The 25,346-nt window shown below is 44.0% G+C and overlaps 1 protein-coding gene across 6 annotated transcripts in view; it reads left to right on the top strand.

Moving 5' to 3' along the window:
• Window positions 1-25,346, top strand: part of ARHGEF12 (Rho guanine nucleotide exchange factor 12) — a 78,202-nt gene that overhangs the window by 42,927 nt on the left and 9,929 nt on the right. For 5 of the 6 annotated variants that reach the window (XR_011560421.1, XM_070765312.1, XM_070765311.1 and 2 more), the window contains exons 15-38: window positions 124-222; window positions 1,434-1,476; window positions 1,760-1,865; window positions 2,386-2,523; window positions 3,184-3,216; window positions 3,811-3,925; window positions 5,347-5,449; window positions 5,577-5,786; window positions 6,679-6,814; window positions 7,044-7,079; window positions 8,271-8,425; window positions 9,383-9,529; window positions 10,507-10,592; window positions 11,333-11,458; window positions 12,173-12,287; window positions 12,762-12,862; window positions 13,064-13,141; window positions 14,531-14,606; window positions 14,906-15,073; window positions 18,108-18,195; window positions 19,907-19,996; window positions 20,162-20,241; window positions 22,945-23,157; window positions 24,039-24,503. Coding sequence is in view for 5 of the 6 variants with exons in the window: in XM_070765312.1 (XP_070621413.1) it covers window positions 124-222; window positions 1,434-1,476; window positions 1,760-1,865; window positions 2,386-2,523; window positions 3,184-3,216; window positions 3,811-3,925; window positions 5,347-5,449; window positions 5,577-5,786; window positions 6,679-6,814; window positions 7,044-7,079; window positions 8,271-8,425; window positions 9,383-9,529; window positions 10,507-10,592; window positions 11,333-11,458; window positions 12,173-12,287; window positions 12,762-12,862; window positions 13,064-13,141; window positions 14,531-14,606; window positions 14,906-15,073; window positions 18,108-18,195; window positions 19,907-19,996; window positions 20,162-20,241; window positions 22,945-23,157; window positions 24,039-24,503 (3,007 nt within the window). In the remaining variant the exon portion in view is untranslated. The remainder of the gene's footprint in view (window positions 1-123; window positions 223-1,433; window positions 1,477-1,759; window positions 1,866-2,385; window positions 2,524-3,183; window positions 3,217-3,810; window positions 3,926-5,346; window positions 5,450-5,576; window positions 5,787-6,678; window positions 6,815-7,043; window positions 7,080-8,270; window positions 8,426-9,382; window positions 9,530-10,506; window positions 10,593-11,332; window positions 11,459-12,172; window positions 12,288-12,761; window positions 12,863-13,063; window positions 13,142-14,530; window positions 14,607-14,905; window positions 15,074-18,107; window positions 18,196-19,906; window positions 19,997-20,161; window positions 20,242-22,944; window positions 23,158-24,038; window positions 24,504-25,346) is intronic. The other variant, XM_070765314.1, reaches the window with a different exon arrangement.

Genomic DNA, 25,346 nt, shown 5'->3' with positions numbered 1-25,346 from the left:
AGGGGGAAAATGTCTAACCCTTTGAGAAGAGTTCAACCCTGTGAAAACTCTCTTTAAAACCTGAAAGAAGAATTTGTAGGTGGGATTAATCATTTACTGTACTCTCATTTTCTGTTCCTGTAGCTTTGTTACCTGTTTGCGGACTTGTACAAACAAACAAATTCTAAAGAGACTCGCCGAGTGTTTGCTGAATTTAATCAATTTTTTCTGGATCGAGCTGCAGTAAGTTCCAAAAAGCTACAGAATGCACATTCTTCTTTTAATCTTCTGTTCCTTGTTTTGGATGGGCTTGGAGCCTTTGAAATTAGATCATCCGCAGTGCTTTGTAACTCATTTCTTGGGGAGGACCAAATCACTCATCTTTTGAAGGTAGATTACATTTTGTTTTTATATCCAGGGAAATGGATACAGGTAATCCATGACTTTAACCAAATTCATTTAATGACTGTTTGAAGTCACCATGGCACAAGAAAAAAGTGATTTATGACTTCTTATGACTGTTGCAGCATCCCCATGGCCACAAACAACTGGCATATATTTATTACAGTTGCACTGTGCTGGGGTCATGTGATCATCGTTTGTAACCATCCCAGCTGGCTTCTAGGAGGCAAAGTCAATGGAGTAATCCCGATTTGCTTAATGATCACATGATTCACTAAATAATTCCAACGATTCACTTAGCAGCAGTGTTCCCTCTAATTTTTTTGGGGGGTGGGTGGAAAAGTATAGTGTCTGAGCGGCAGTCCCTTCGGGACTGGGTGGCACATAAATAAATAAATAAATAAATAAATAAACAAACAAACAAACAAACAAACAAACAAACAAAAAACCCACCCTGTTTTGCCTCAGAGAATTTCAAAATAAAATAGTGTACTGTGTGTCTATAACAGTGAGCTCATAATAGGGCAACTCTATCAATATCAAAATGCCACTTAAATAGTTGAGCTAGTTTCAAACTAGATTTTGATTTTCTTTCTCTCTTCCTTACTCCCATTCTTTTTCTTTCTCTTTTCTTTCCTCTCTTTTTTCTATCTGTTTCTCTCTCTTCCTCTCTTCCTCTCTCTCTCCTTCCCTCTCACTCTTTCCCTCTCGGCTTCTGGGAAGGTTTGGAAAACTCTGAGTTGATGATGATTTTTAAGTTAGCGATTGCTCACTGCTCAGCTTAGAGGGAACTATGCTTAGCAGCTGTGACAAAACAGGTCATTAATGGGGCAACTCACTTAAGAACTGCCTTGCCTGACAGTGGAGATTTGGGGCCCATTTGTGGACGTAAGCCAAGGACCGTCTGTATGGGGGAAAGTTCTATGTATGTTATTATATGTACATTCATCTTGAAATGATGTATACTCAGTGGATATCAGGAGGTAAAAGAATCTTCTCAGAATCAGTGAAAGGAAGACTTTTCCTTATGTTTTAACCTTTCATTTTTGCAGAACCTCAAAGTCCCAGTTCCAGATGAAATTGCAAGCGATTTAGGTAAGATTATTGAAAATAGTCTAGATAATATTGTTTTAGAACTAAGACATCTAATGTTTTTTGAAAAATCCCAATGAATTTAGTATCCATGTAGCATTTTTGGATATCAATAGATGTAACCTGGAAGGCAGGTGAAATTTTATTTGAGTAACGTCAGCCCCCAGTGGGGAGATAAAGCTTGGGGGGGGGGGAACTGTGCTGCAGAAGTAAAGGAAAAAATAAAATTAAAAATTCAGCTAAATACTTGGTTCTGAATAAAATGGATGTCCCCTTTTATCTACAGAAAAGAGAAGGCTGGAATTGATTCCTGAAGAATTGCACCGCCACTGTATTCAAGCTATGCAAGAAAAAGTGTTTCTCGAAGTACAAAAGCACCTTGAAGATTTTAGGTACATGTTATTTATTGGTTGAAGTCTGTGCAAACTTTGAAGTTCGGTTATAGTTTATTTGTAGTTTTTTCGGGAATACTTCCTGCAAAGCATCCCTCTTTGAGCTTTTGGGTTATTTGGAAATGCACCGAAGTCACTACATGCTGCAGTCTTAAATGTGGTCAGGCTTCCAAGCACCGGAATTCAGGCTTTGTGGCCATGGGGGGGTGGGGGTGGCTGGGGGGCTACAATGGCTATTAGTTTGAGGACTGGTCGTAACTATTGGTTTTTCAACCCCACCATAGTTTCAAACGGTCACCGAACAAAAATACTTGTTAAGTGGGGACTGTCTAACTTCTTTTCACATAGGATAATGCATAATGTGTTCTTTTTTAACTGATTGGATTCACTGAGATAAAGGCGTATTTAAGGAAAGTCTGCTGCATCAGTGGCCCACTCACTTACAGTCCTGAAAGTGCCACCTCCTTGCTTCCCTCTTTGTGCCCACAAGGGTTTCTTGCTCTTTATTCTGTGCCTTTAGGCAGAAACGCAGCATGGGTCTTACGCTGGCAGAAGGAGAACTGACCAGGCTGGATGCAGAACGTGTTCGGGACCGGATGACCTTAGAGAAGGAGAGAGCGTGCGCAGAGCAAATCCTGGCTAAAATTGAAGACGTGGTGTAAGTATGCCTGGGGCAGACACAACCTTTTAGCTGCCCTCTGCAGAGGAGGGAACGTGGTGAGGAAGGAAATTACAGCATCCTTTCCCAGACATGAATTTTATAGGTAGATGCTGCACTCAGATCTTTTGTAGCTGTTAGCCCGGCTCTTAAAAATGGAGCTGGGCCCCAGCAATATTTAATTGTTTCTGTTGATGAATTGTCACAAAGCAGAAACTTTGTTTTGCAAAGGAAAAGAGGGCTTGACTAACCATAAAATTAGAGGTATGCCTGTTAATTACAACTAGCCCTGGTAATTGCATTCAAGTGCAAGATATAACTCAGATTATCCAATCTTGGTTCCTTTTTGTCATGATCTGAGACTTCTTGCTAACATCAAAAAGTAGAATTTTTATGCATTCCACATCTGATAGTTGTTCCATTTATTATTTAACCCCCTAGCCGAGTCTATGGAGAGGGGCGGCATACAAATCCAATTAATAATAATAATAATAATAATAATAATAATAATAATAATAATAATATTATTATTATTATATTACTATAGTAGTATAACAATTTGGATTGAAGGACAAGCCAATCTTTGCCAGTCTAAATGAAAGTGAATATCAAACATTGGAATAGTCATTTTATATTAACTTTTGTATCTTTCCTCTGCAGGATGTCATCTCAGCCTATAGAAGAGGATAAGAGGTAATTTAACAATCACACTAAATCTTTCCATTCTGGTTTATATGTGCTGAACTGGTGGAGTCCTCTATTGGCTGTTTAGGCAAATTACAGTTATTTTCTGTATATTCTTCTCTCTCAACACTCCTTTACACCAGTACAGTAGAATCAAAAGGACCTGGGTCTATATAATAACAAGGGATCTTTCGGAGCCATTCTATCCCACATCCTTCTTTAAGAGAAATGGCAGTGACTGAATTTAAAACAATATGCCTCCCGGTAGTTTGCGTTACAAGTACAGTATTACAACTGCTAGTATTCAGTGAAGTTGCAGTTCAATACTTTTTGGATCACATAATTTTTTCTTTCAGTTATTACTATTAATTCCCAATTAAATCAACAATTTCTGGATAATAATGGTGTTGATTATTTCACTAATAAGATAATAGAAACAATCATTTGTAGGTAGTTCTTCACACGTTCTTATGAGTCGTAACAATATAAATTGCTGTCAGTGTCAGAAAAAATGTGTTGAAAAAGAGAGAAGCTCATTTGCCATCCCATCATCGAAGTATCTTGATTTTGACTTCCTGTTCTTCCCTCTGATCTCGTCTACAGTTCAGCTATACAGTATGTTGTTCTCACCTACATGAAGCACCTTGGTGTACGTGTTAAAGAACCCCGGAACCTAGACCAAAAACGGGGACGGATTGGATTCCTGCCAAAGATAAAGGTAAAGTCGATATTTTTTTAAAAAAAACCATCAGAATTTCTGTCTAGGCGATTGTTTGTCAAATTTGACATATAACAATTTTAATTACATGATGTTAACAAAGCCCAACGGTGATGTTAAGTAGTAGACCATGTCTCTGACCCTTTGAGCCTATTGAAAAAGCCTTTTTCCTTCAATAGATTAGATTAGATTTATTGGATTTATATGCCGCCCCTCTCCGCAAACTCGGGGCGGCTCACAACAATAATAAAAACAGTACATAGTAACAAATCCAATGCCCACCAATCTAATTACAATTTTTAGTTAAAAAATTCATAAAACAATCCCAATATATATAAAAAACAGGCACACAGTCAATCAATCAAACAGCAAAACAACATGGGCAAGGGGGAGATGTTTTAGTTCCCCCATGCCTGACGACAGAGGTGGGTTTTAAGGAGTTTACGAAAGGCAGGGAGGGTGGGGGCAATCCTAATCTCAGGGGGGAGCTGGCTCCAGAGGGTCGGAGCCCCCACAGAGAAGGCTCTTCCCCTGGGTCCCGCCAGACGACATTGTTTAGTCGACGGGACCCGAAGAAGGCCGACTCTGTGGGACCTAACTGGTCGCTGGGATTCGTGTGGCAGGAGGCGGTCCCAAAGATATTCTGGTCCGGTGCCATGAAGGGCTTTATAGGTCATAACCAACACTTTGAATTGTGACCGGAAACTGATCGGCAACCAATGCAGACTGCGGAGTGTTGGAGTAAAATGGGCATATTTGGGGAAGCCCATAATTGCTCTCGCAGCTGCATTCTGCACGATCTGAAGTTTCCGAACACTTTTCAAAGGTAGCCCCATGTAGAGAGCGTTACAGTAGTCGAACCTCGAGGCGATGAGGGCATGAGTGACTGTGAGCAGTGAGTCCCGGTCCAGATAGGGCCGCAACTGGTGCACCAGTCGAACCTGGGTAAACGCCCCCCTTGAATTGAATTTCTGAATCTGATGTTGGAGCCAAAGTAGAGTATATCCTATGTACAGTCACTTCAATTAGTCACACTGGTAGAGATTTAGAATTATGTATTTCTTTATTGCATGGACTGAAAGTGTATTAAGTCTTGTAGCGGAAACTGAATTCCTTACAAGCTGTCCCAAAAGAATGAAAGTGTCAGTTTTGAGACTTGATTAAGGATATTGGTACAGCAGGGTAAAGCACTCGCCTTTTAATAGTTCCCTTTCATTGGATCTGTGCAGTTTTGTGCTTTGAGCAGTAAATGTTCTAATGGACCATACATCTACTTGTGTTGGTCTCTTGTTAGTCTTTACACAGTAGTTTGTTTCTCTCTTGAATGTGTAAGATCGTTTTGTAAACCTGAATTGCAGAAATGGTTTCATGTGAAGGGGCTTTTGACAACAATCATTTCTTTGCTTCCTTTTCAACTGCAGCAGAGTATGAAGAAAGATAAGGAAGGGGATGAAAAGAAGAGGAGAGTCTTCTCAAATATCCTGGGACCTCCAAGGAGGCCGAGCCGCCATGACAGCTATGCAAGTACGTCAAGTAAAGATATACTCATTTGTTTTTCTCCTTAATTTGATCATCATGTCCTGAAGCTAGACTACAGTGGGTGTATTTTTCAGATTTCAGTAAAGAGTAAACTTACTCCTTGTTCACCCAGTAGGCAGAGCCATCGAGGTACAAAAACAACGCCATCCAAAGCACTTATCCTATTCGTCTTCGGTCAGCCCAGAACCGCCCGATTTGGTCAAGATGCGCCAAAGTGGGACCAGTGATGGCGTGGATTCAGCCTTCCAGCCTGCTAACTTTGTGTCTCCAGCTGTTTCCGGAACGTTCCCATCTCAGGAAGGGAGCAAAGATGGCGAAACAGGTGAATTGACATAATTGTCAAAAACTGCATTACAGTTTTTGGGGCTACCTTTGAAAAGTGTTCGGAAACTTCAGATCGTGCAGAATGCAGCTGCGGGAGCAGTCATGGGCTTCCCCAGGTATGCCCATGTTACCCCAACACTCCGCAGTCTGCATTGGTTGCCGATCAATTTCCGGTCACAATTCAAAGTGTTGGTTATAAAGCCCTTCATGGCATCGGACCAGAATATCTCTGGGACCGCCTTCTGCTGCACGAATCCCAGCGACCGATTAGGTCCCACAGAGTCGGCCTTCTCCGGGTCCCGTCAACTAAGCAATGTCGGTTGGCGGGCCCCAGGGGAAGAGCCTTTTCTTTGGCGGCCCCGACTCTCTGGAACCAGCTCCCCCCAGAGATTAGAACTGCCCCCACCCTCCTTGTCTTTCGTAAACTCCTTAAAACCCACCTTTGTTGTCAGGCATGGGGGAATTGAGACATCTCCTGGGCCTATATAATTTATGTATGGTATGTTTGTAGGTATGTCTGCTTAAAAAAGGGTTTTTTAAACTACCGGTATTTTAAATTTTAAATTGTAAATTATTAGATTTGTCAGGAACTGTTTTTATTATGTTGTGAGCTGCCCCGAGTCTACGGAAAGGGGCGGCATACAAATCTAATAAAAATAGACCAAAAAAAATAGACTTTCTAGTTGCAAGAGGACAACATTCCATCATCATGGAGGCCACTGACATTTGATAAGTTTCTGATTGCTAAAAGGCCACTCACCTCATTCGAGAGATGATGTGGTCCTAGGAAAATAAAGGTGGAGAAGTAGTGGGAAACACTTTAGAAAGCGGATGGCTTCAAATGTTTAATACAGCTCTGCCTTATTGACTGGTTGTGTGCTTACATTTAGGGCCAAAACAAGTTGGAGAAGCAAATAATTCTGGTGACTCTGTGGACGGCACACCTTGTACAACTGGCATCATATTTGATTTTCCATCTTCTCCCCTGGACCATTTGCAAGAAGAAGAAGGAGGAGAAGTTGATAGGCAAGTCTTAGCCCCAAACCTAAGCAGTAACTGTTGTAATTTAGAGATACAAGAATTGAATACGGCATGTCTTTTTAGGAAAACAGAGGTGACAGCCTAGATGTTCAATTCAATTGTCGACCACTGTTTTTTAGTCTTTTATAACTGTGCTCCTCATTGGTATGAAGTTCATCTTGAAAAATCACTTTATCAAGTACTGTTTTCATAAAAAGTTTGGTTTCCTTTCTAGGTTAGGAGATTCAGGGACTCCAAAATCTTTCCGCAAGTAAGTACAGGAAAACATGTGTTTAAAATAGATTTGACATGTTTCTTATACTGTATTAACCTGACTATAGTTGAAGAAAGAAAAGGCCCATAAACTATCAGCATCTTTATTGACTGGATAGTGGTAAATAGAAGTCCAAATACCAGTTCTGTGTTAGCAAAAACTTCAGAAGAGAAGGATTTAGGGGTAGTGATTTCTGACAGTCTCAAAATGGGTGAGCAGTGTGGTCGGGCGGTAGGAAAAGCAAGTAGGATGCTTGGCTGCATAGCTAGAGGTATAACAAGCAGGAAGAGGGAGATTGTGATCCCCTTATATAGAGCGCTGGTGAGACCACATTTGGAGTACTGTGTTCAGTTCACCTCACCTACAAAAAGATATTGACAAAATTGAAGGGGTCCAAAGATGGGCTACAAGAATGGTGGAAGGTCTTAAGCATAAAACGTATCAGGAAAGACTTCATGAACTCAACCTGTATAGTCTGGAGGACAGAAGGAAAAGGGGGGACATGATCGAAACATTTAAATATGTTAAAGGGTTAAATAAGGTTTAGGAGGGAAGTGTTTTTAATAGGAAAGTGAACACAGGAACAAGGGGACACAATCTGAAGTCAGTTGGGGGAAAGATCAAAGGCAACATGAGAAAATATTATTTTACTGAAAGAGTAGTAGATCCTTGGAACAAACTTCCAGCAGACGTGGTTGGTAAATCCACAGTAACTGAATTTAAACATGCCTGGGATAAACATATATCCATTGTAAGATAAAATACAGGAAATAGTATAAGGGCAGACTAGATGGACCATGAGGTCTTTTTCTGCCGTCAGACTTCTATGTTTCTATGTTTCTATACATTCATCTAAAGTTATGCTGTGAAACCTAGATATGGTATAGAGCAAGTGGATCCTCATTAAAATATAATTAGGTGTTATGTTCTCTTTGGGAAATGTGCCTTTCCCCTTTTTGCCGAGCAACCTTGTGGCACTCTCCATCTAAAGCATAATCTATTCTATTCTAATAAAAAGACAACACTGAGAATATAATACAAAGCTTCGTTAGATGTCATTTCTAACCCTAAGGCAAGTGTTAGTTATCAAGGACTCAGGCTACGTTATTACTCATTTCTTTTTCTTACTCTTCCCACAAAGTGCCTTGCTAAAGAATAAAGGGGCCTCTTTCCTTCCCCTCTTCCTAGGGTGGACAGTGTGGGTGCTGGAGATGTCCACAGTGAAGATGAGCTCTTCGATTTCGACATAGAGACCGACCAGCCCAACTGGCAGCAGCTGGTGAGCCGTGAAGTGCTGCTTGGCTTGAAACCGTCTGAAATTAAACGCCAGGAAGTGATTAATGGTGAGTTTATGGAAGGAGGGGGAGAGAGAGCCAGAGGAATTCCATGCTTGGTTGCTTCTTTGTTTTCTGTGACCAAAGTGCTGTGTCCACACTCAAAATTGCAACGCTGGCTTTCAGTCACATTGTCCAGAGGAAGATTCCTAGGAAGTTGAGAGGGAGGTTGCCCTGCCGTAGTTCTGAGGGCAATGCCAATTGTGATATATTTGGGGCTGTAAATTAGATTCTTCTTCTTCTTCTTCTTCTTCTTCTTCTTCTTCTTCTTCTTCTTCTTCTTCTTCTTCTTCTTCTTCTTCTTCTTCTCCCCCTCCTTCTCCTCCTCCTCCTCCTCCTCCTCCTCCTTCTTCATCATTATTACTATTATTATTTTGACTTCTATGCTGCCCAATCCCGAAGAACTCAGGGCGGCTTACAAAATAGAATACAAATACAAAAGATACAAAGTAATAAGCGAAGTCGAATATAATACCTAAAACTAACCCCATAAAAACCCATTGATTATAAAAAGATATAAACATATACATACACACCATTCATACAGTTTTTGGCCATGAAGGGTGTACAATTCATGGCCTGCCGGCAGAGCCAGGTCTTTGTGGCCTTACGGAAGGTCAGTAGGGTAGGAGCAATACAGACGTTGAGGGGTAGTTGGTTCCATAGAAGCTGGGGCAGCCACAAAGAAGGCCCTCTCCCGCGGTCCTGCCAACCTGCATTGCTTAGTCGACGGGACCTGGAGGAGGCCATCTCTGTGTGTTTTATTGGCCTCTGGGAGGCGTGTGGCAAACCATTTATCTAAAATGGTTTGTTTGTTCAATGGTTCAGTAATTGTCACCTTCAGGGAATACCTCCTAATATTATTCTGAAGATGTTCTTTATCTGCACATTCTTCATCTAATCCCCTGTCTCCCTGAGGAAGGCCATAACAGTCACTCTTATTATATTTATTGTTCTTCTTTCCAGAATTATTCTACACTGAACGTGCTCATGTCCGTAAACTGAAAGTCCTGGACCACTTGTTCTATCAGCGGGTGTCCCGCGAAGGGATCCTGACAGCTCCTGATCTGCGGAAAATATTTTCGAACCTGGAGGATATCCTGCAGCTTCACAGTGAGTGAGGCACGCTGACTGCCGGGTTAATAAAGCAGTTATCTTTGTATTCTAGTACCCAGAAGGCTTCACTGAGGGTGTCACATCTAAGGCATAAGGTGGTGATGGTGGGGGGGTGATAGGACCTCAGATTCAGAAGTGGGATTCAGCAGGTGCTGACCAATTCTGGAGAACCAGTAGCAGAAATTTTGAGTAGTTCAGAGAACTGGTCAATACCACCTCCGACTGGCCCCGCCCCCATCTATTCTCTGCCTCCTGAATCCCAGCTGATCGGGAAGAAATGAGGTTTTGCAGTAACCTTCCCCTGAAGTGGGGAGGGATTGGAGATTTTGCAATAACCTTCCCCTGCCAAGCCACGCCCACAGAACCGGCAGTAAAGAAATTTGAATCCCACCACTGCATTGTGCTGCATAGCTGTTTATATGTGTGACAAAAACATTCTTAGAGTAGAATGATGCTTGAATATGTGCTTTACAGCAAGCTTCTTACCCTGTCTCAGACTTTGTCAAAGCTATTGGACAGTATATTAAATAGAAGTGAAAGATCATGACCAGGAGGAGGAGGAGGATTTGGGAGGGCTGATTATTTTTGGTTCCTCATAAATATTTTCCAAGAAAATAACCCCACAGAAGAGTGCTCCCTTCTAACACACTGAATAGCAAAACAGCTTAATATGTACTATGTTGTGTTATACTATACAGAGAACTATCTTGGTCTAGTTTTAAAATACCAGACTAGAAATCTGAGACTGAGTTTTATCCGGCCTTGGAAAGCCAGCTGGGTACCTTTGGATCACATTGTCAACTTCGGCTACCAAGTTGATCAATCAATTTATGTCTTAACCAATGGATCAACCAAGTGGTGTTCTGAAAACAAAGGGGACCCCGCATTGCAGAAAAAGTATAATTGGTTTTAGGGACTTGCTTTGGGTTTTTTTTGCAAATCTCTATCCTTCTTTCTTTTTCTTTGCTACTTAGCTGGACTGAATGAGCAGATGAAAGCAGTGAGGAAAAGAAATGAGACATCTGTAATTGATCAAATTGGAGAAGATTTGTTAACTTGGGTAAACTAAATGTTTGTGTGTGTACATATGAGAAACAACACAAGTTTTTTTTTTTTCTGATAATTGCAGTGTTTGAGAAATAAAAGACCAGCTGAGCTACAATTGCTTATCTTGTTTAGAAATCTATTGTCTGAAATGTCCATTCTGAGATAAGTATATAAAAGAGGCGGTATTAAAATAGGAAGGTTAAGCAGCATGGGGCATGTATTTGTTTCTGCTAAGAAATATCTAGCAGAATGATTTTCTTATATAATTAATGTGTGAATGAGATAATTTAGCTTAAGGGTCACCATATCTCCTAAAGAAAAAAGAGGAATTCTTAACCTCTAAAAGTTATTCACAAAGTCAAGAGAGTGCAAAGCTTGAAAGTGATAGGATGATAAAAGTTATTAGGCATCTTGGAGAGTGTCAGGCCACAAACTCTCACTTTAGGTTTTTGGAGAAGTAAAAACATTTTAAATGCAAAAGTGCAGCAAGTATTAATGCATTCGTCAGGGCATTGAAGAGTTAATCAGGAGTCACTAAAATGAGGCTTGCTAGTATTTAGTAACAAAGGTTTTATGATAATTATTTAATTTTGGGGGTTGTATGTTAAAGTTCCCATGAACTGGCTAACACTGACACATGTTTTGTCCGCAAGCATCCGTCTGCTGTGTAAATAATTGTTCATGTTAGCATTATACCTGCAGCTCATCGTTTACATTTTTTTAACCTTTTGTTCCTGTGGATTCTCATCCCAGTTCAGTGGAGCAGGTGAAGAGAAATTGAAGCAAGCCACGGCTACCTTCTGTAGCAACCAACCTTTCGCTCTTGAGGTGATCAAGTCACGGCAGAAGAAGGACTCTCGCTTCCAGACTTTCGTCCAGGTAAATATTCTGCCTCTCGTCGAACTTGCAGCGATAACCAGCAGTCCACATTCCCGAATCAGTCCTCCTGTCATCATGGATTGCAAAAAAAACCCCCTCTGTGCATGCACAGAAGCCTTTGTGCATATGAGGTGATGCACGTCTGCGAGTAAAGTGAGTGTGCGCTCACAAAATACACACTTCCATCACGATGAGTACCGGTATGGATGTAGAACCCACCCCATCCTTTCCATTTCTACAGTTGAGCTCTAAAAAAAAAACCCCACCCACCTCTTTCTGATGCTTGTCCTGATTTTAAAAAAAAATAGAAGGAGAAAAAAAAGAATAAATGCCAAGAATCTCACTTGATTTATGAAAGATATTTGCTGATTTTCTCAGCTCAGTGGTTGGGATTCTAAAATATTATGTGCTCTTTACATGGCGCAGAAAACTAAGCTGCCGACTCCTATAAGCCTGCGACTGAGATTGATTGCTGATCATATTAAGTCTGAAATAATGAGTAGCGGAAACTGTTCCTGGGTTTCACGCTGGACCTTTTCTTCTAACTGCCTACTAAAATGGGATTGTTTGCATTTCTGCTTAATCTTGGTTGTTCCTTAACTTGTATTTTCTAGCCTGAAAGGCGAACCACTAAAACGTTTATAGGGCAGTATCAATTCAGGTAATTATGGTCTTAATAAAAATTACAAATGCACTTCCACTTTTTCCATTTAGGAAGCTGAGAGCAATCCGCTGTGTCGCCGATTACAGCTAAAAGATATTATTCCCACCGAGATGCAACGGCTCACCAAGTATCCCCTCTTGCTGGATAATATTGCAAAGTACTCAGGTACCACGTAGCTCATTTGGTTTGCGGCTGGATTGGGATGTGGCACTTGGCAGAGAACAGTTTGGGTTCAAAACGAAACCCAAATTAACAAATTATGTTGCAAAATAATCTGTCCCCATTTCAGTACTTCTTCATCTTTCTGAAATTGCCTTATTTTCCTCCAGTGAGGAGTCACGGTTAAAAAAATTAGATTGTTAATGATGAGACAAAGTATTCCGGGTATTCGTTTTTGCCGTTGCCATTCCTCCCCTTTTGTACTCTTATTACCTACAACATTAATGCTTGAAGTTCACAAAGCATCGATACAAAGTTCAGCTTCATAATTTGCTTTTTAAAAGAAGCTTGAGAATGTGGGGCGTTCACATTTCATCTTAGCAGACAAAAGAATGCATTTTGTCTTGAGAATGGGTGTGTGTGTGTGCAGTTACGTCTTTCATTATTATTGTTTTACATTTCACCCGTTTCATTTTTTAGAGCAACCTTTAGAAAAAGAAAAAGTGAAGAAAGCAGCAGATCACTGTCGGCAGATTCTCAATTTTGTGAACCAAGCTGTCAAAGAAGCTGAAAACAAGCAGGTAAGAAAAGGCAGATGTAATTCTTTTTTCAAAAGCTGAAGGAGATTATTGGTTGCGAGGTGGGTTTATAGGTTTACAAATAAGAAGGTGTCGTGTCTATCCTTTGTTTTAAAGGGATCCCAGAGTGACTAATTGTTGCTAAGCCTTCAGCCAGTCATCCTTGGCCAGAGTAAATGACTTGAATTTGTCTCTTCTCAACAGCATTTGGAAGACTATCAGCGACGGCTTGATTTGTCCTACCTCAAACAGGTGGAGGGCCCTTTACTGGATGAATTCAGGGTGAGTGGAAGAAAGAAGAGAGTGAACACAAGAACAAGGGGACACAATCTGAAGTTAGTTGGGGGAAAGATCAAAAGCAACGTGAGGAAATATTATTTCACTGAAAGAGTAGTAGATCCTTGGAACAAACTTCCAGCAGACATGGTAGATAAATCCACAGTAACTGAATTTAAACCTGCCTGGGATAAACATGTATCCATCCTAAAATACAGAAAATAGTATAAGGGCAGACTAGATGGTCCATGAGGTCTTTTTCTGCCCTCAGTCTTCTATGTTTCTATGTTTCTATCCTGGAATCCGATAACCATTCATAAATGTACTTTGTCATTTTTTTTGCTTCTGTTTCTACCCAATTTTGGTATTTGGACTTTAAGATACTGCAAAGCAAAAAGAATGGTGATTTTTACATATCACACCACATTTGGGACCAGTTCTGCTCAGAACACAGATCGACCTGGATTTATCAGCCAGCTGGATCAGGCTATATAAAATGAGAATAATTGCCATGCCTAGAAAGGGAGGCTTGAAAGGGAAATATGAGGTCCCTTCTTGTCCCTCTTCTCAGGTTAGAATTCTTTAGTGCAAAATGACCTCCCTACAGTAATTACAAAGTGAAATAGCATATTTGTTAGAGTGTAAGACACACCTTTTTCCCCCTCTAAAAGAGGGTGGAAATGTTAGTGCATTTTATACACTCAATACACCCATTTTTGGCCTCCTGAAGCCCCGTCCCTGTGTCCGATTTTTGTAAAAAATGGGCCTGGTTTTTTTGCAAGAACAGGGTATGCAGAGAGTTTGGGAGGCATGCAGAGAGTTTGGGAGGCATACAGAGTGCTCTCAGGGGCTGGGGGAAGACAGAAATGTGCTCATGTTTGTGAAAAATGGGGCATTTTTGCTTTCTCCAGCCCCATGGAGCACTCTTCAGGTCTCAAACCCTCTATATGCAGGTTTTTTTGCAAAAATGGGTGAAAGATTGGCTCATTTTTGCAAAAAACTGGGCGTGCAGAGGGCTTGGGAGGCTTGCAGAATGCTCCTGGGGACCGGGAGGGGAAAAACGTTTTCTTACTTGCCTCTTCAAAATCTTGGTGTGTCTTATGCACCGGTGCATCTTATAGTCCAAAAAACAGGGTAATCAAAAGCACTCTTTGTCTTTTTCTGTAAAAAAATAAAATGATGAACAGATATTAAAAGTTATCTGATATTGGTTCCTCAAATTTGCAATAGTGGTCCTTCTAATAAATATTTTGAATTTTATAAGCAGTGACCAGAAAAATAGTTACCCGATTAAGATACCCATCAGGAAGTAAAATGCAGTAAAAGCAACAAAACACCAAGGATCAGCCAATCAAAATGGATAAATATATGTATATATTTGCTCTTTTTTGGTAGAATTTAGATCTAACGAAGAAGAAAATGATTCATGAAGGGCCCCTAACTTGGAAGGTGAATCGTGACAAAACTATTGGTATGTTGTTAACTGTTCTTTTCATTGAGACTTGTAAGACATCGGGAGAAATTACTTGAGGATGTTATGTAATTTCCTTAGAGCTAATTAAGCAATGAGTATTTTGAAATGGGCTGGAAGATAATAAAGACCGCAGCGGTTTTCAAGCTGGTTCTCAGAATTACAGACGGGACTAAAATGGTTTGCATGCCTGGCTGAGAAATTTTATGGCTTATTATTGCTTCTGCTTGGGGTGCAGCCTTCGATAACTACAACGTAGAAATAATAGCCCGTGTCCGTTTTTCCTCCTACCCCTACAGATCTCTATACGTTGCTCTTGGAAGATATTCTGGTATTGTTGCAGAAGCAAGATGACAGACTGGTGTTGAGGTGTCACAGCAAGATCCTGGCTAATACAGCTGATAGCAAGCACACATTTAGCCCTGTTATTAAATTGAACACGGTCTTGGTTCGCCAAGTGGCTACAGGTTAGTAGGGCTGAGAAGATGAAATGATTCTAACACAGTTTTGAAAAAAGAAGTCATTGCCCTTGGGTCTAAGGATGAGATTCAGGGAAGAATAGCAGGTTAAAAGCCATTGCTCATTAAGAAGAACCTCGACATTGCTCTCAAGCATGTAGCCGGCCCTCAGTTTTCCGACAGAATGCTCTCTGAGCAACTGAGTCGAAATTGGAACTTTTCAGGCTGTATGGATGTCATTATAATGTCTGGTTGATCCAGAGAAGTATATTCTCCAGTAACAGCCTCATGCCAGTTGGTGGAGGTAATACAATGGATTGCTGTTTCCACATTCTGGATACCTAGCCATCCTTCAAAGCAGCATATCGGACCAAGTGTCTGTTATCAGTAAAGGAGAATACAGTGATACCTCATCTTACAAACTTTTCGAGATACAAACCCGGGGTTTAAGATTTTTTTGCCTCTTCTTACAAACTATTTTCACCTTACAAACCCACCGCCGCCGCTGGGATGCCCCGCCTCCAGACTTCCATTGCCAGCGAAGCGCCCATTTTTGCGCTGCTGGGATTTCCCTGAGGCTCCCCTCCAAGAGAAACCCCACCTCCGGACTTCCGTGTTTTTGTGATGCTGCAGGGGAATCCCAGCAGCGCAAAAACGGGCGCTTCGCTAGCAACAGAAGTCCGGAGGTGGGGTTTCCCAGTGAGGGGAATCTCAGTGAAATCACAGCATCGCAAAAACACAGAGGGCCAGAGGTGGGGTTTCGAGGCAAAAGGGGTGAATTTTGGGCTTGCACACATTAAACCCTTTCCCATTGATTCCTATGGGAAACATTGTTTCATCTTACAAACTTTTCACCTGAAGAACCTCGTCCCGGAACCAATTAAGTTTGTAAGACAAGGTATCACTGTATTTGTATGTAGCTCAGGGTTGAAATGAAGGTCCTCAGTGCTATCTCTGAGCTTGGTTGTTTCCTTGTAGACATTTCATTGCCCAAACTAGGTAACATCATCAGAGCACTGATGATGTTATCTGGTTTGGAGGTATTGAAACCCAAGGACCCCTCTCCACAAGTGTCTGTTAACTGAAGTTGAAACACAAATAGGTAACACATTTGGGAGAGCCGAGGTGGCGCAGTAGGTAGAGCGCAGTACTGCAGGCCACTAAAGCTGACTGATAGATCTGCAGGTCAGCGGTTCAAATGTCATCACCGGCTCAAGGTTGACTCAGCCTTCCATCCTTCCGAGGTGGGTCAAATGAGGACCCGGATTGTTGGGGGCAATAGTTTGGCTATGTTAAAAAGTGCTATTGCTAACATGTTGTAAGGCGCCCCGAGTCTAAGGAGAAGGGCGGCATTAAACAATAGAATAAATAAATAACACAAAAAAGACAATGGTTCAACCCGTACACACAGGGCTGCAAAAAGGGCTATAGTAAAATCTATGTAGCTTGGTTACATCTTGTTGGTTATATGTATCTTCAATCTGCTGCACTTCAGATTTTTCTGGGGGAAGGTCCTCGGAGGGTAATATTCTGCTACCCGGTAGATTTACACTTAATAGAAGCAGCCCTGTTTGAATCCAGTTAAATAAAAGTGCCTGCCAGAATTGACTACTCTTAAAAAAGCTGGCTTTTAGTCTCTAACCTTCATTTAAGTATATATATTCCTAATTGCTCTGTGAGGACCCAGATTGGGAAAAGAGCCTAATTAGGTTCCCTACAGAAGTTGTATAATTGATTTTCCAGCAAATTGCGTAATAGATGCTGTAATTAAACCTCTGACCTGCAAGAGGTGAAGTGTGAGAATTGCTGCTGCATTCCTGTGGGCTAAGATTAAAGCGATGGCTAATTCCAGCTATTTGGTTTCTAGTGGATGAAAACATGATCAGCCTTGGATATCGGAAGAACTTAAATTGATATTAGTAGCATCCATGAGGAGCTCTGATTTCTGACTAGGGGCAAAAATGGAAGGACTAACTTTTTCATCGAACTGTATACAAATAGAAGTTCCTATTCACCTGTTCAATTAGCCTTAATGCAAAATGCCCCACCTCAGTCATGACACCTGTGCTAACATTTACTCGACCGAGGATCGATGCAAGAAATACAACATTAAGAGTCACACTTGAGCAAAGAAGCATATTGAAGGAGCAAAGAGCCACATAATTTTTTTCCCAATTTAAGAAACCAGAATTTTTTTAAAAAAATACCAGCATGATACCATCCTTCTCCGGGTCCCGTCGACTAAACAATGTCGTCTGGCGGGACCCAGGGGAAGAGCCTTCTCTGTGGCGGCTCCGGCCCTCTGGAATCAGCTCCCTCCAGAGATTAGAACTGCCCCTACCCTCCTTGCCTTTCGTAAACTCCTCAAAACCCACCTCTGTCATCAAGCGTGGGGGAACTGAGACATCTCCCCCTGCCTATGTAGTTTTAGTGCATGATATGACTGTAGTATGTATGTTTTTTATATTGGGGTTCCTTGTTTTTAGATCTTTTAAATGTACAATTGCTATTTTAGATTTTAAATTATTAGATTTGTCAATACATATTGTTCTTTATCACTGTTGTGAGCCGCCCCGAGTCTGCGGAGTGGGGCGGCATACAAATCTAATTAATAATAATAATAATAATAATAATAATAATAATAATAATAATAATGATTAAACCTCAGTTAATTAAGTTGAATAGTTACAGCCTGGCTGCTTTTCTATGTGGAATTATTTCTTATAACTCTGCATACTATATTCTCGTGGGAAGTTAATAGGTTGGATGACATTTCTTATTTCTTTATCTGCATATTTTACCCAATGGATAGGAGTATTTTACAAAACACCGACTGTTGTAAAAGTTGATTGGGGGGGGGGGGGAGGGGAATTGCATTCTACCAATTCAACCTGTGCAGCTGAAGTCCATTCTAAACTCATATAGTTACTGCAACAATTACTGTCTTGTTCTCAACCCTATCTGATAATACAAAGCTGAATTCTAGTAAATCAAAAAGAAGATAAAGGTTCAATCAGCTTTAACTTGTTCTTTGTTTCTCCAGATAATAAAGCATTCTTTGTCATTTCCATGTCGGAAAATGGAGCCCAGATTTATGAACTGGTGGCACAGACAGTTTCTGAAAAGACAGTGTAAGTCGGCTTGGGAAAATGCAGTCTATTTATCATTTGTTAAGGAGGGAAATAAATCTTGTGTTCCAAATTTGTGAAGGAACTTCCTTCTAGTTGTAAGGATTTTTTTTTTTTTACGGAACTCTTTGAGGCTCCCTTTTCTCATTATGGCATATAAAGTCATCTTTTTCTCCTGCCAATAAAAATGGAGCGTAGATTAGAAGGGATTTAACCAAGAAACAAAATTGAGGTCTATGTAGTGTTCCACATATAAAGTCAACATGAATTAATAACATATTAATCAACAGCAGGGCTTCTGAAAACATGTCACAGGAAATATTTGTAGTCTGTATTAAGTTACATTGGGCCATCTGTCATCCCTCAGCGCTGTCAAACTATTTACTAAGGGTGCACTACTATTAATCTTCCCATCGTTCCCATCACCTCCCACTGATGACTATATGACTGTAACTTTGTTGTTTGTATCCTTACAATTTATATTGACTGTTTCCTAATATGATTTGATCGCTTATTTGTACCCTGTGACTATTATTAAGTGTTGTACCTTATGATTCTTGACCAATGTATTTTGTGCTCTTATGTACATTGAGAGCATTTGCACCAAGACAAATTCCTTGTGTGTCCAATCACACTTGGCCAATAAAAAAGTTATACAGTGATACCTCGTCATACAAACTTTTCGAGATACAAACCCGGGGTTTAAGATTTTTTTGCCTCTTCTTACAAACTATTTTCACCTTACAAACCCACCACCGCCGCTGGGATGCCCTGCCTCTGGACTTCCATTGCCAGCGAAGCACCCATTTTTGCGCTGCTGGGATTCCCCTGAGGCTCCCCTCCATGGGAAACCCCACCTCCGGACTTCCGTGTTTTTGTGATGCTACAGGGGAATCCCAGCAGCGCAAAAACGAGCACTTTGTTGGCAACGGATGTCTGGAGGTGGGGTTTCCCAGCGAGGGGAGCCTCAGTGAAATCGCAAAAACACAGAAGTCTGTAGGTGGGGTTTCGAGGACTTAGGGTTTTTGCGATGCTGCGATTTCACTGATGCTCCCTTCGCTGGGAAACCCCACCTCCAGACATCCGTTGCCAACAAAGTGCTCGTTTTTGCACTGCTGGGATTCCCCTGTAGCATCACAAAAACACGGAAGTCCGGAGGTGGGGTTTCCCATGGAGGGGACGCTCAGGGGAATCCCAGCAGCGCAAAAACGGGCGCTTCGGCTGGCAAAAGGGGTGAATTTTGGGCTTGCACGCATTAATTGCTTTTCCATTGATTCCTATGGGAAACATTGTTTCATCTTACAAACTTTTCCCCTTAAGAACCTTGTCCCGGAACCAATTAAGTTTGTATGACAAGGTATCACTGTATTCTATTCTACTCTGCCAAAAGTTGGACAGTTTGTGTTTCTACAGTTGTTTGAGAAGCAGGACAGAAGGATGTCCTTGTCCTTATTCTGTTAAAGTTTTTAACCTCAATTAATTCAAGAGGAGCACCCAAAGTCTGAAAATTGGGGATATGGCTCTATTGAGGTTCAAGCAGAAAAGGTTCTTCAGAGCGACGTAGGCACCCTCGTTATACCAAGGCCACACATCTGTAGAAAAATACACAATACCTTAAATAGAGCACAGATGGGAGTAGAGCTTGTGTCCATCTCTCAGGAGACAGAGAAAAAGATGCATTTGGACAAATTTCTTTGTATTTCCATTATTATAGGTGGCAGGATCTCATAGTACAGATGGCTGGAACTGTCAAAGTTGGAAGAGGCAGAAATGTAATTACATTGCCACCATCGGGACCATGCGAGTAAGTTGGGGGAAAAAACCCTTATGTAAGAACAAAAATAAATTTTAATTGGTGTTTTATTCCATAAATAACCTGTAACTAAACAGGATCTTCCTTTTAAAAAGACACAACCTATGAGTGAAGATTGCAGAGTGGTTGATGTGTTTTTCTTTCTTTGGCTTTCAGGGAAGACCATGAGGAAGAAGACGAGCAGCATAAATTGAAGGAAGAACAGACGAGCCCAGATATCAGCAAGCAAAGTCCAGGTAAAAGCCAAGGGTAGATTTCAATGCCCTGCTGATTATGCTGGAGAGCTTGAAGGCTTTCTTGATTGAAATCAGCCTTTCTGGGAAATTACCTTAAACGTGGCATGGTACAGAATTCTGCAGATAGGTTTCACTTCTTTCTTCAAGAGACCCAGCAGTCAGTGGCACATTAATACTTTTTAAAATTCTGTTTGACATATTTATTTATTTATTTATTCACTCACTCACTCACTCACTCACTCACTCACTCACTCACTCACTCACTCATTTATTTATTTATTTAGTTATCAGATTTGTATGCCGCCCCTCTCCGCAGACTCGGGGCAGCTCACAGCAATAATAATACAGTGGTCCCTCGAGTTTCGCGATCTCGATCTTCGCGAAACGCTATATCGCGAGTTTTCAACCCGGAAGTAAACTCCACCATCTGTGCATGCGTGCCCTTCCACGCATGCGTAGATGGTGGAGTTTCCCCGCCGGGCAGAGGCTTCCCTGGGTCTTCCCCCTCTTGCCCCGGTAAGGCGCGAGCAATGGCGTGGGCGGGTGGGCGGCACACGCGCGGGGAAACCCCAGGGCCGCTTCTCAGCTGAGAAGCGGCCCCAGCAACAGCGCGGGGGGCGGGCGGCACGCGCGCGCGGGGGGAAACCCCAGGGCTGCTTCTCAGCTGAGAAGCGGCCCCAGCAACAGCGTGGGGGGGCGGGCGGCACGCGCGCGCGCGGGGAAACCCCAGGGCTGCTTCTCAGCTGAGAAGCGGCCCCAGCAACAGCGTGGGGGGGCGGGCGGCACGCGCGCGCGCGGGGAAACCCCAGGGCTGCTTCTCAGCTGAGAAGCGGCCCCAGCAACAGCGTGGGGGGGCGGGCGGCGCGCGCGCGCGCGCGGGGAAACCCCAGGGCTGCTTCTCAGCTGAGAAGCGGCCCCAGCAACAGTGTGGGGGGGAGGGCGGCGCGCGCGCGCGCGCGGGGAAACCCCAGGGCTGCTTCTCAGCTGAGAAGCGGCCCCAGCAACAGCGCGGGGGGTGGGCGGCACGCGCGCGCGGGGGGGAAACCCCAGGGCCGCTTCTCAGCTGAGAAGCGGCCCCAGCAACAGCGCGGGGGGGTGGGCGGCACGCGCGCGCGGGGGGGAAACCCCAGGGCCGCTTCTCAGCTGAGAAGCGGCCCCAGCAACAGCGCGGGGGGTGGGCGGCACGCGCGCGGGGGAGGGGAACCCCAGGGCCGCTTCTCAGCTGAGAAGCGGCCCCAGCAACAGCGCGGGGGGTGGGCGGCACGCGCGCGCGGGGGGGAAACCCCAGGGCCGCTTCTCAGCTGAGAAGCGGCCCCAGCAACAGCGCGGGGGGTGGGCGGCACGCGCGCGCGGGGGGGAAACCCCAGGGCAGCTTCTCAGCTGAGAAGCGGCCCCAGCAACAGCGCGGGGGGTGGGCGGCACGCGCGCGGGGGGGGGGGAACCCCAGGGCCGCTTCTCAGCTGAGAAGCGGCCCCAGCAACAGCGCGGGGGGTGGGCGGCACGCGCGCGCGGGGGGGGAAACCCCAGGGCCGCTTCTCAGCTGAGAAGCGGCCCCAGCAACAGCGCGGGGGGTGGGCGGCACGCGCGCGGGGGAGGGGAACCCCAGGGCCGCTTCTCAGCTGAGAAGCGGCCCCAGCAACAGCGCGGGGGGTGGGCGGCACGCGCGCGCGGGGGGGAAACCCCAGGGCCGCTTCTCAGCTGAGAAGCGGCCCCAGCAACAGCGCGGGGGGTGGGCGGCACGCGCGCGCGGGGGGAAACCCCAGGGCCGCTTCTCAGCTGAGAAGCGGCCCCAGCAACAGCGCGGGGGGTGGGCGGGCGGCACGCGCGCGGACAAGCAGCAGCAGCGAGGCGGCGGGGAAACCCAATCTTCGGCTCCTCGCTGCTGCCGTGGAAATAAAAAAACCATCTGCGCATGCGCAGATGGTGTTTTTACTTCCGCACCGCTACTTCGTGACAAATCGATCATCGCGAGGGGTCCTGGAACGGAACCCTCGCGATGATCGAGGGACCACTGTACAATGTAAACAAATCTAATATTTAAGTTAATTTGAAAACCCCAATTTAGAAACCAATCATACATACTAGCATACCATGCATAAATTTTATAAGCCTAGGGGGAGGGAAAGTCTCAGTTCCCCCATGCCTGATGACAGAGGTGGGTTTTAAGGAGCTTACGAAAGGCTAGGAGGGTGGGGGCAACTCTGATATCTGGGGGGAGTTGGTTCCAAAGGGTCGGGGCCGCCACAGAGAAGGCTCTTCCCCTGGGTCCCGCCAAACGACATTGTTTAGTTGACGGGACCCGGAGAAGGCCAACTCTGTGGGACCTAACTGGTCGCTGTGATTCGTGCGGCAGAAGGCGGTCCTGGAGATATTCTGGTCCAATGCCATGAAGGGCTTTATAGGTCAGAACCAACGCTTTGAATTGTGACCGGAAACTGATCGGCAACCAATGCAGACTGCGGAGTGTTGGTGTGACATGGGCATATTTGGGAAAGCCCATGATAGCTCTCGACATAACATTCCCTGCCACCAAAGATTTGGAAGTCTATACATATGTAGCTGTCTGGTGGTAAGTTCTGTTTCAGCTGTCACTCCAAAAGAAGAGCTCATAAGATTGAGACCAAGAGAATGTCGCATCCTTGTTCATGTTTGTGCTTTCTTTTAAACTCCCGCATTCATTTTGGCATTCGGTTTGTTTATTAGATAAAGATTTGGGGCTGAAGACTCCGTCTCCTTCAGTGACCATGTCTGAGAAGTCAGAGGAGGAAGAACTTCTGGAAGCCAACAAGCAGTTTGCAGAAAAATTACCGGCAGACTTACTGATCAAAGAATCACCGGAACATTACAGCCAAAGTAGTCCCGAGCTCTCATTCCAAGCTTCAGAAAATCGATGGGCATTGGATGCACTAAGAAACTGTAAGTAATTGAAGGTACATTAATCTGAAAGGCCTAAGTAAAAATCTTGTCTGATAGTTGTTGTCCATTGAACAAATGAAAATAACCTGCCTTTCAAACATCGGGTAAAAGAAAAATAGATTATCAGCCTATGACTGTATTCTGATAATAACACCTGTGTTGTGCTTCTACTGTCTTCCAGTTGGCTAAACTTTCCCTAAATTAATTGAAAGGAGACTTGAACTGTTGCTCCTAATTTCTCTTGTCTCCTGACCATTTAACTGATGGCAGTTAGTGCCAGATATGGGAAAATCTGACTTCTGTCTTCCAGTTTCTAGGGCAAAAATCAGTAAGAGGCAGTGGCTCCTTCCCAAAGGCTTTGGGCTCCTGCCTCTTGACCAGACCTGCCTCTTGACCAGACCTGTATCCGGCCTGCTCGCTGTCTGTGACCGGTCCACGGAGGTCAGGGTCCGCTCCAGTGCAAGGATGAAAGAGCTCACCGCGTCTGCCGGGACTCCTCCGGTTCCTGCTTTCCTGATGAATCATGAGGAAAGCAGAAACCATAGGAGTCTCGGCAGATGCGGTGAGCTCTTTCATCCTCGCGCTGGAGCTGACACCGACCTCGTACCGAGAACGGACAAACACAGAAACCACACAAACACTCCAGCACATTGACTGAAGCAAACAATTAGGAGTCTGTAGAGTGGGCCTGGGGGTTTAGGTCAGGCCAGGGTCTGGTTCTTTACAGTATTGAGTAGAACTGAGTTAATTATATTAGTCCTGCCCTCTAAAACCATCCCAATTTCTCATGCGGCCCCACGGCAAAATTAATTGCCCACCCCTGCTCTTGACTGATGCCTTCAAGAATAGAGAATACTTGATGCTCTCGCATTTCCTTTCAGTGGGTTTATTGAAGAAATTACTGATGCAGCAGCTTGGCATGTCTGAACCAGCGTCCCTTGAAGACTGGAATCCTTTTTCTGACCCCAGAAGAGATCTGCCGGAGGCTCCTGAGGAGAACATTGTCAAGAGAGGACTTCAGTACTCCGATAACGATGACACTGCCCTGTCTGGGCCTGGAAGGACGCCCACGGGGACAAAAGCGAATGACTTTGAACTGAGTTGTGATAAATGGCCTTCAAACGAATTGGTATCCCCAGGGGACCCTGTGTTGCATAGCGGGCAGTTGATGGACCCCTTGAGAACCAACCCAGAGCCCCCAGCCAAGGAACTGGAAGGAGGAACCAGTGCTGCGGAGGATGGTGGGGAGCACTTTTTTGATGCTCAGGAAGCTCACAGTGAAGAGAACCCATCAGAAGGTGGCGTAGATGGGAAGGAGGTAGAAGAGGTACAGCTGCGGATCTCAGGTACGGTGCAAATCCACTGGGGTACAAATTTGAAACGAGCCACTCGGTTACAAAAGTTCCTGGGTGCTGTTGGGAAGGCTGATGGAGAGCTTCTGAGCCACAACAAAGTATCTGAGCACCTGCTAAATGCTGGATTCTGTCATTAAGCATGTTCCCAGTAATCAGAGTTTCTCTGGATACGTTTGGAATGCATTGGGAGAGAAATAAGATATCAAATTTGGAGGTGTGGTATTGGGTTCCAGCCATCGGCTGTCTTATCACGGTTGGACCTTTTCCTTCTGATCTTTTGGAGCAATAAAAGACTGAGTAAATCCAATAATCTTTCCAGAAGAGAGTGGACTGCCATGTGTCAGAATTAGTATAGGGCAGTGACGGCGAACCCGTGGCATGTGGAACTATATCTTCTGGCACATGAGCGATTGCCCTAGCTCAGCTCCAACATGCGTGTGTGTGTGCCGGCCAGCTGATTTTTGGCTCGCACAGAGGCTCTGGGGGGTGGGGGGTGGGGGAGGGTGTTTTTACTCTCCAGGGAAACCTTTGGAACCTGGGGAGGGTGAAACACGAGCCTACTGGGCCCACCAGGAGTTGGGAAACAGGACGTTTCTGGCCTCCAGAGGGCATCTGGGGGACGGGGAAGCTGTTTTAGCCTTTCCCAGGCATTGGATTATGGATGTGGGCACTCGCGCATGTGCGATAGCGCACCTGCACGCTCTTTCAGCACCTGAGAAAAGAAAATGTTCACCATCATTGGTGTAGGGTCTGCTTGGGCAGGGGGTTAGACTAGATGACCTACAAGGTGTGTGTGTGTGTGTGTAAAAATCTGTATACCTCTGTCCACCCAAA

This window comes from Erythrolamprus reginae, chromosome 12, assembly GCF_031021105.1.
Source record: "Erythrolamprus reginae isolate rEryReg1 chromosome 12, rEryReg1.hap1, whole genome shotgun sequence".
Taxonomy (NCBI): Eukaryota; Metazoa; Chordata; class Lepidosauria; order Squamata; family Dipsadidae; genus Erythrolamprus; species Erythrolamprus reginae.
Note: the sequence above shows the minus strand (reverse complement) of the source record. Positions and strands in the feature narration are given on the sequence as shown.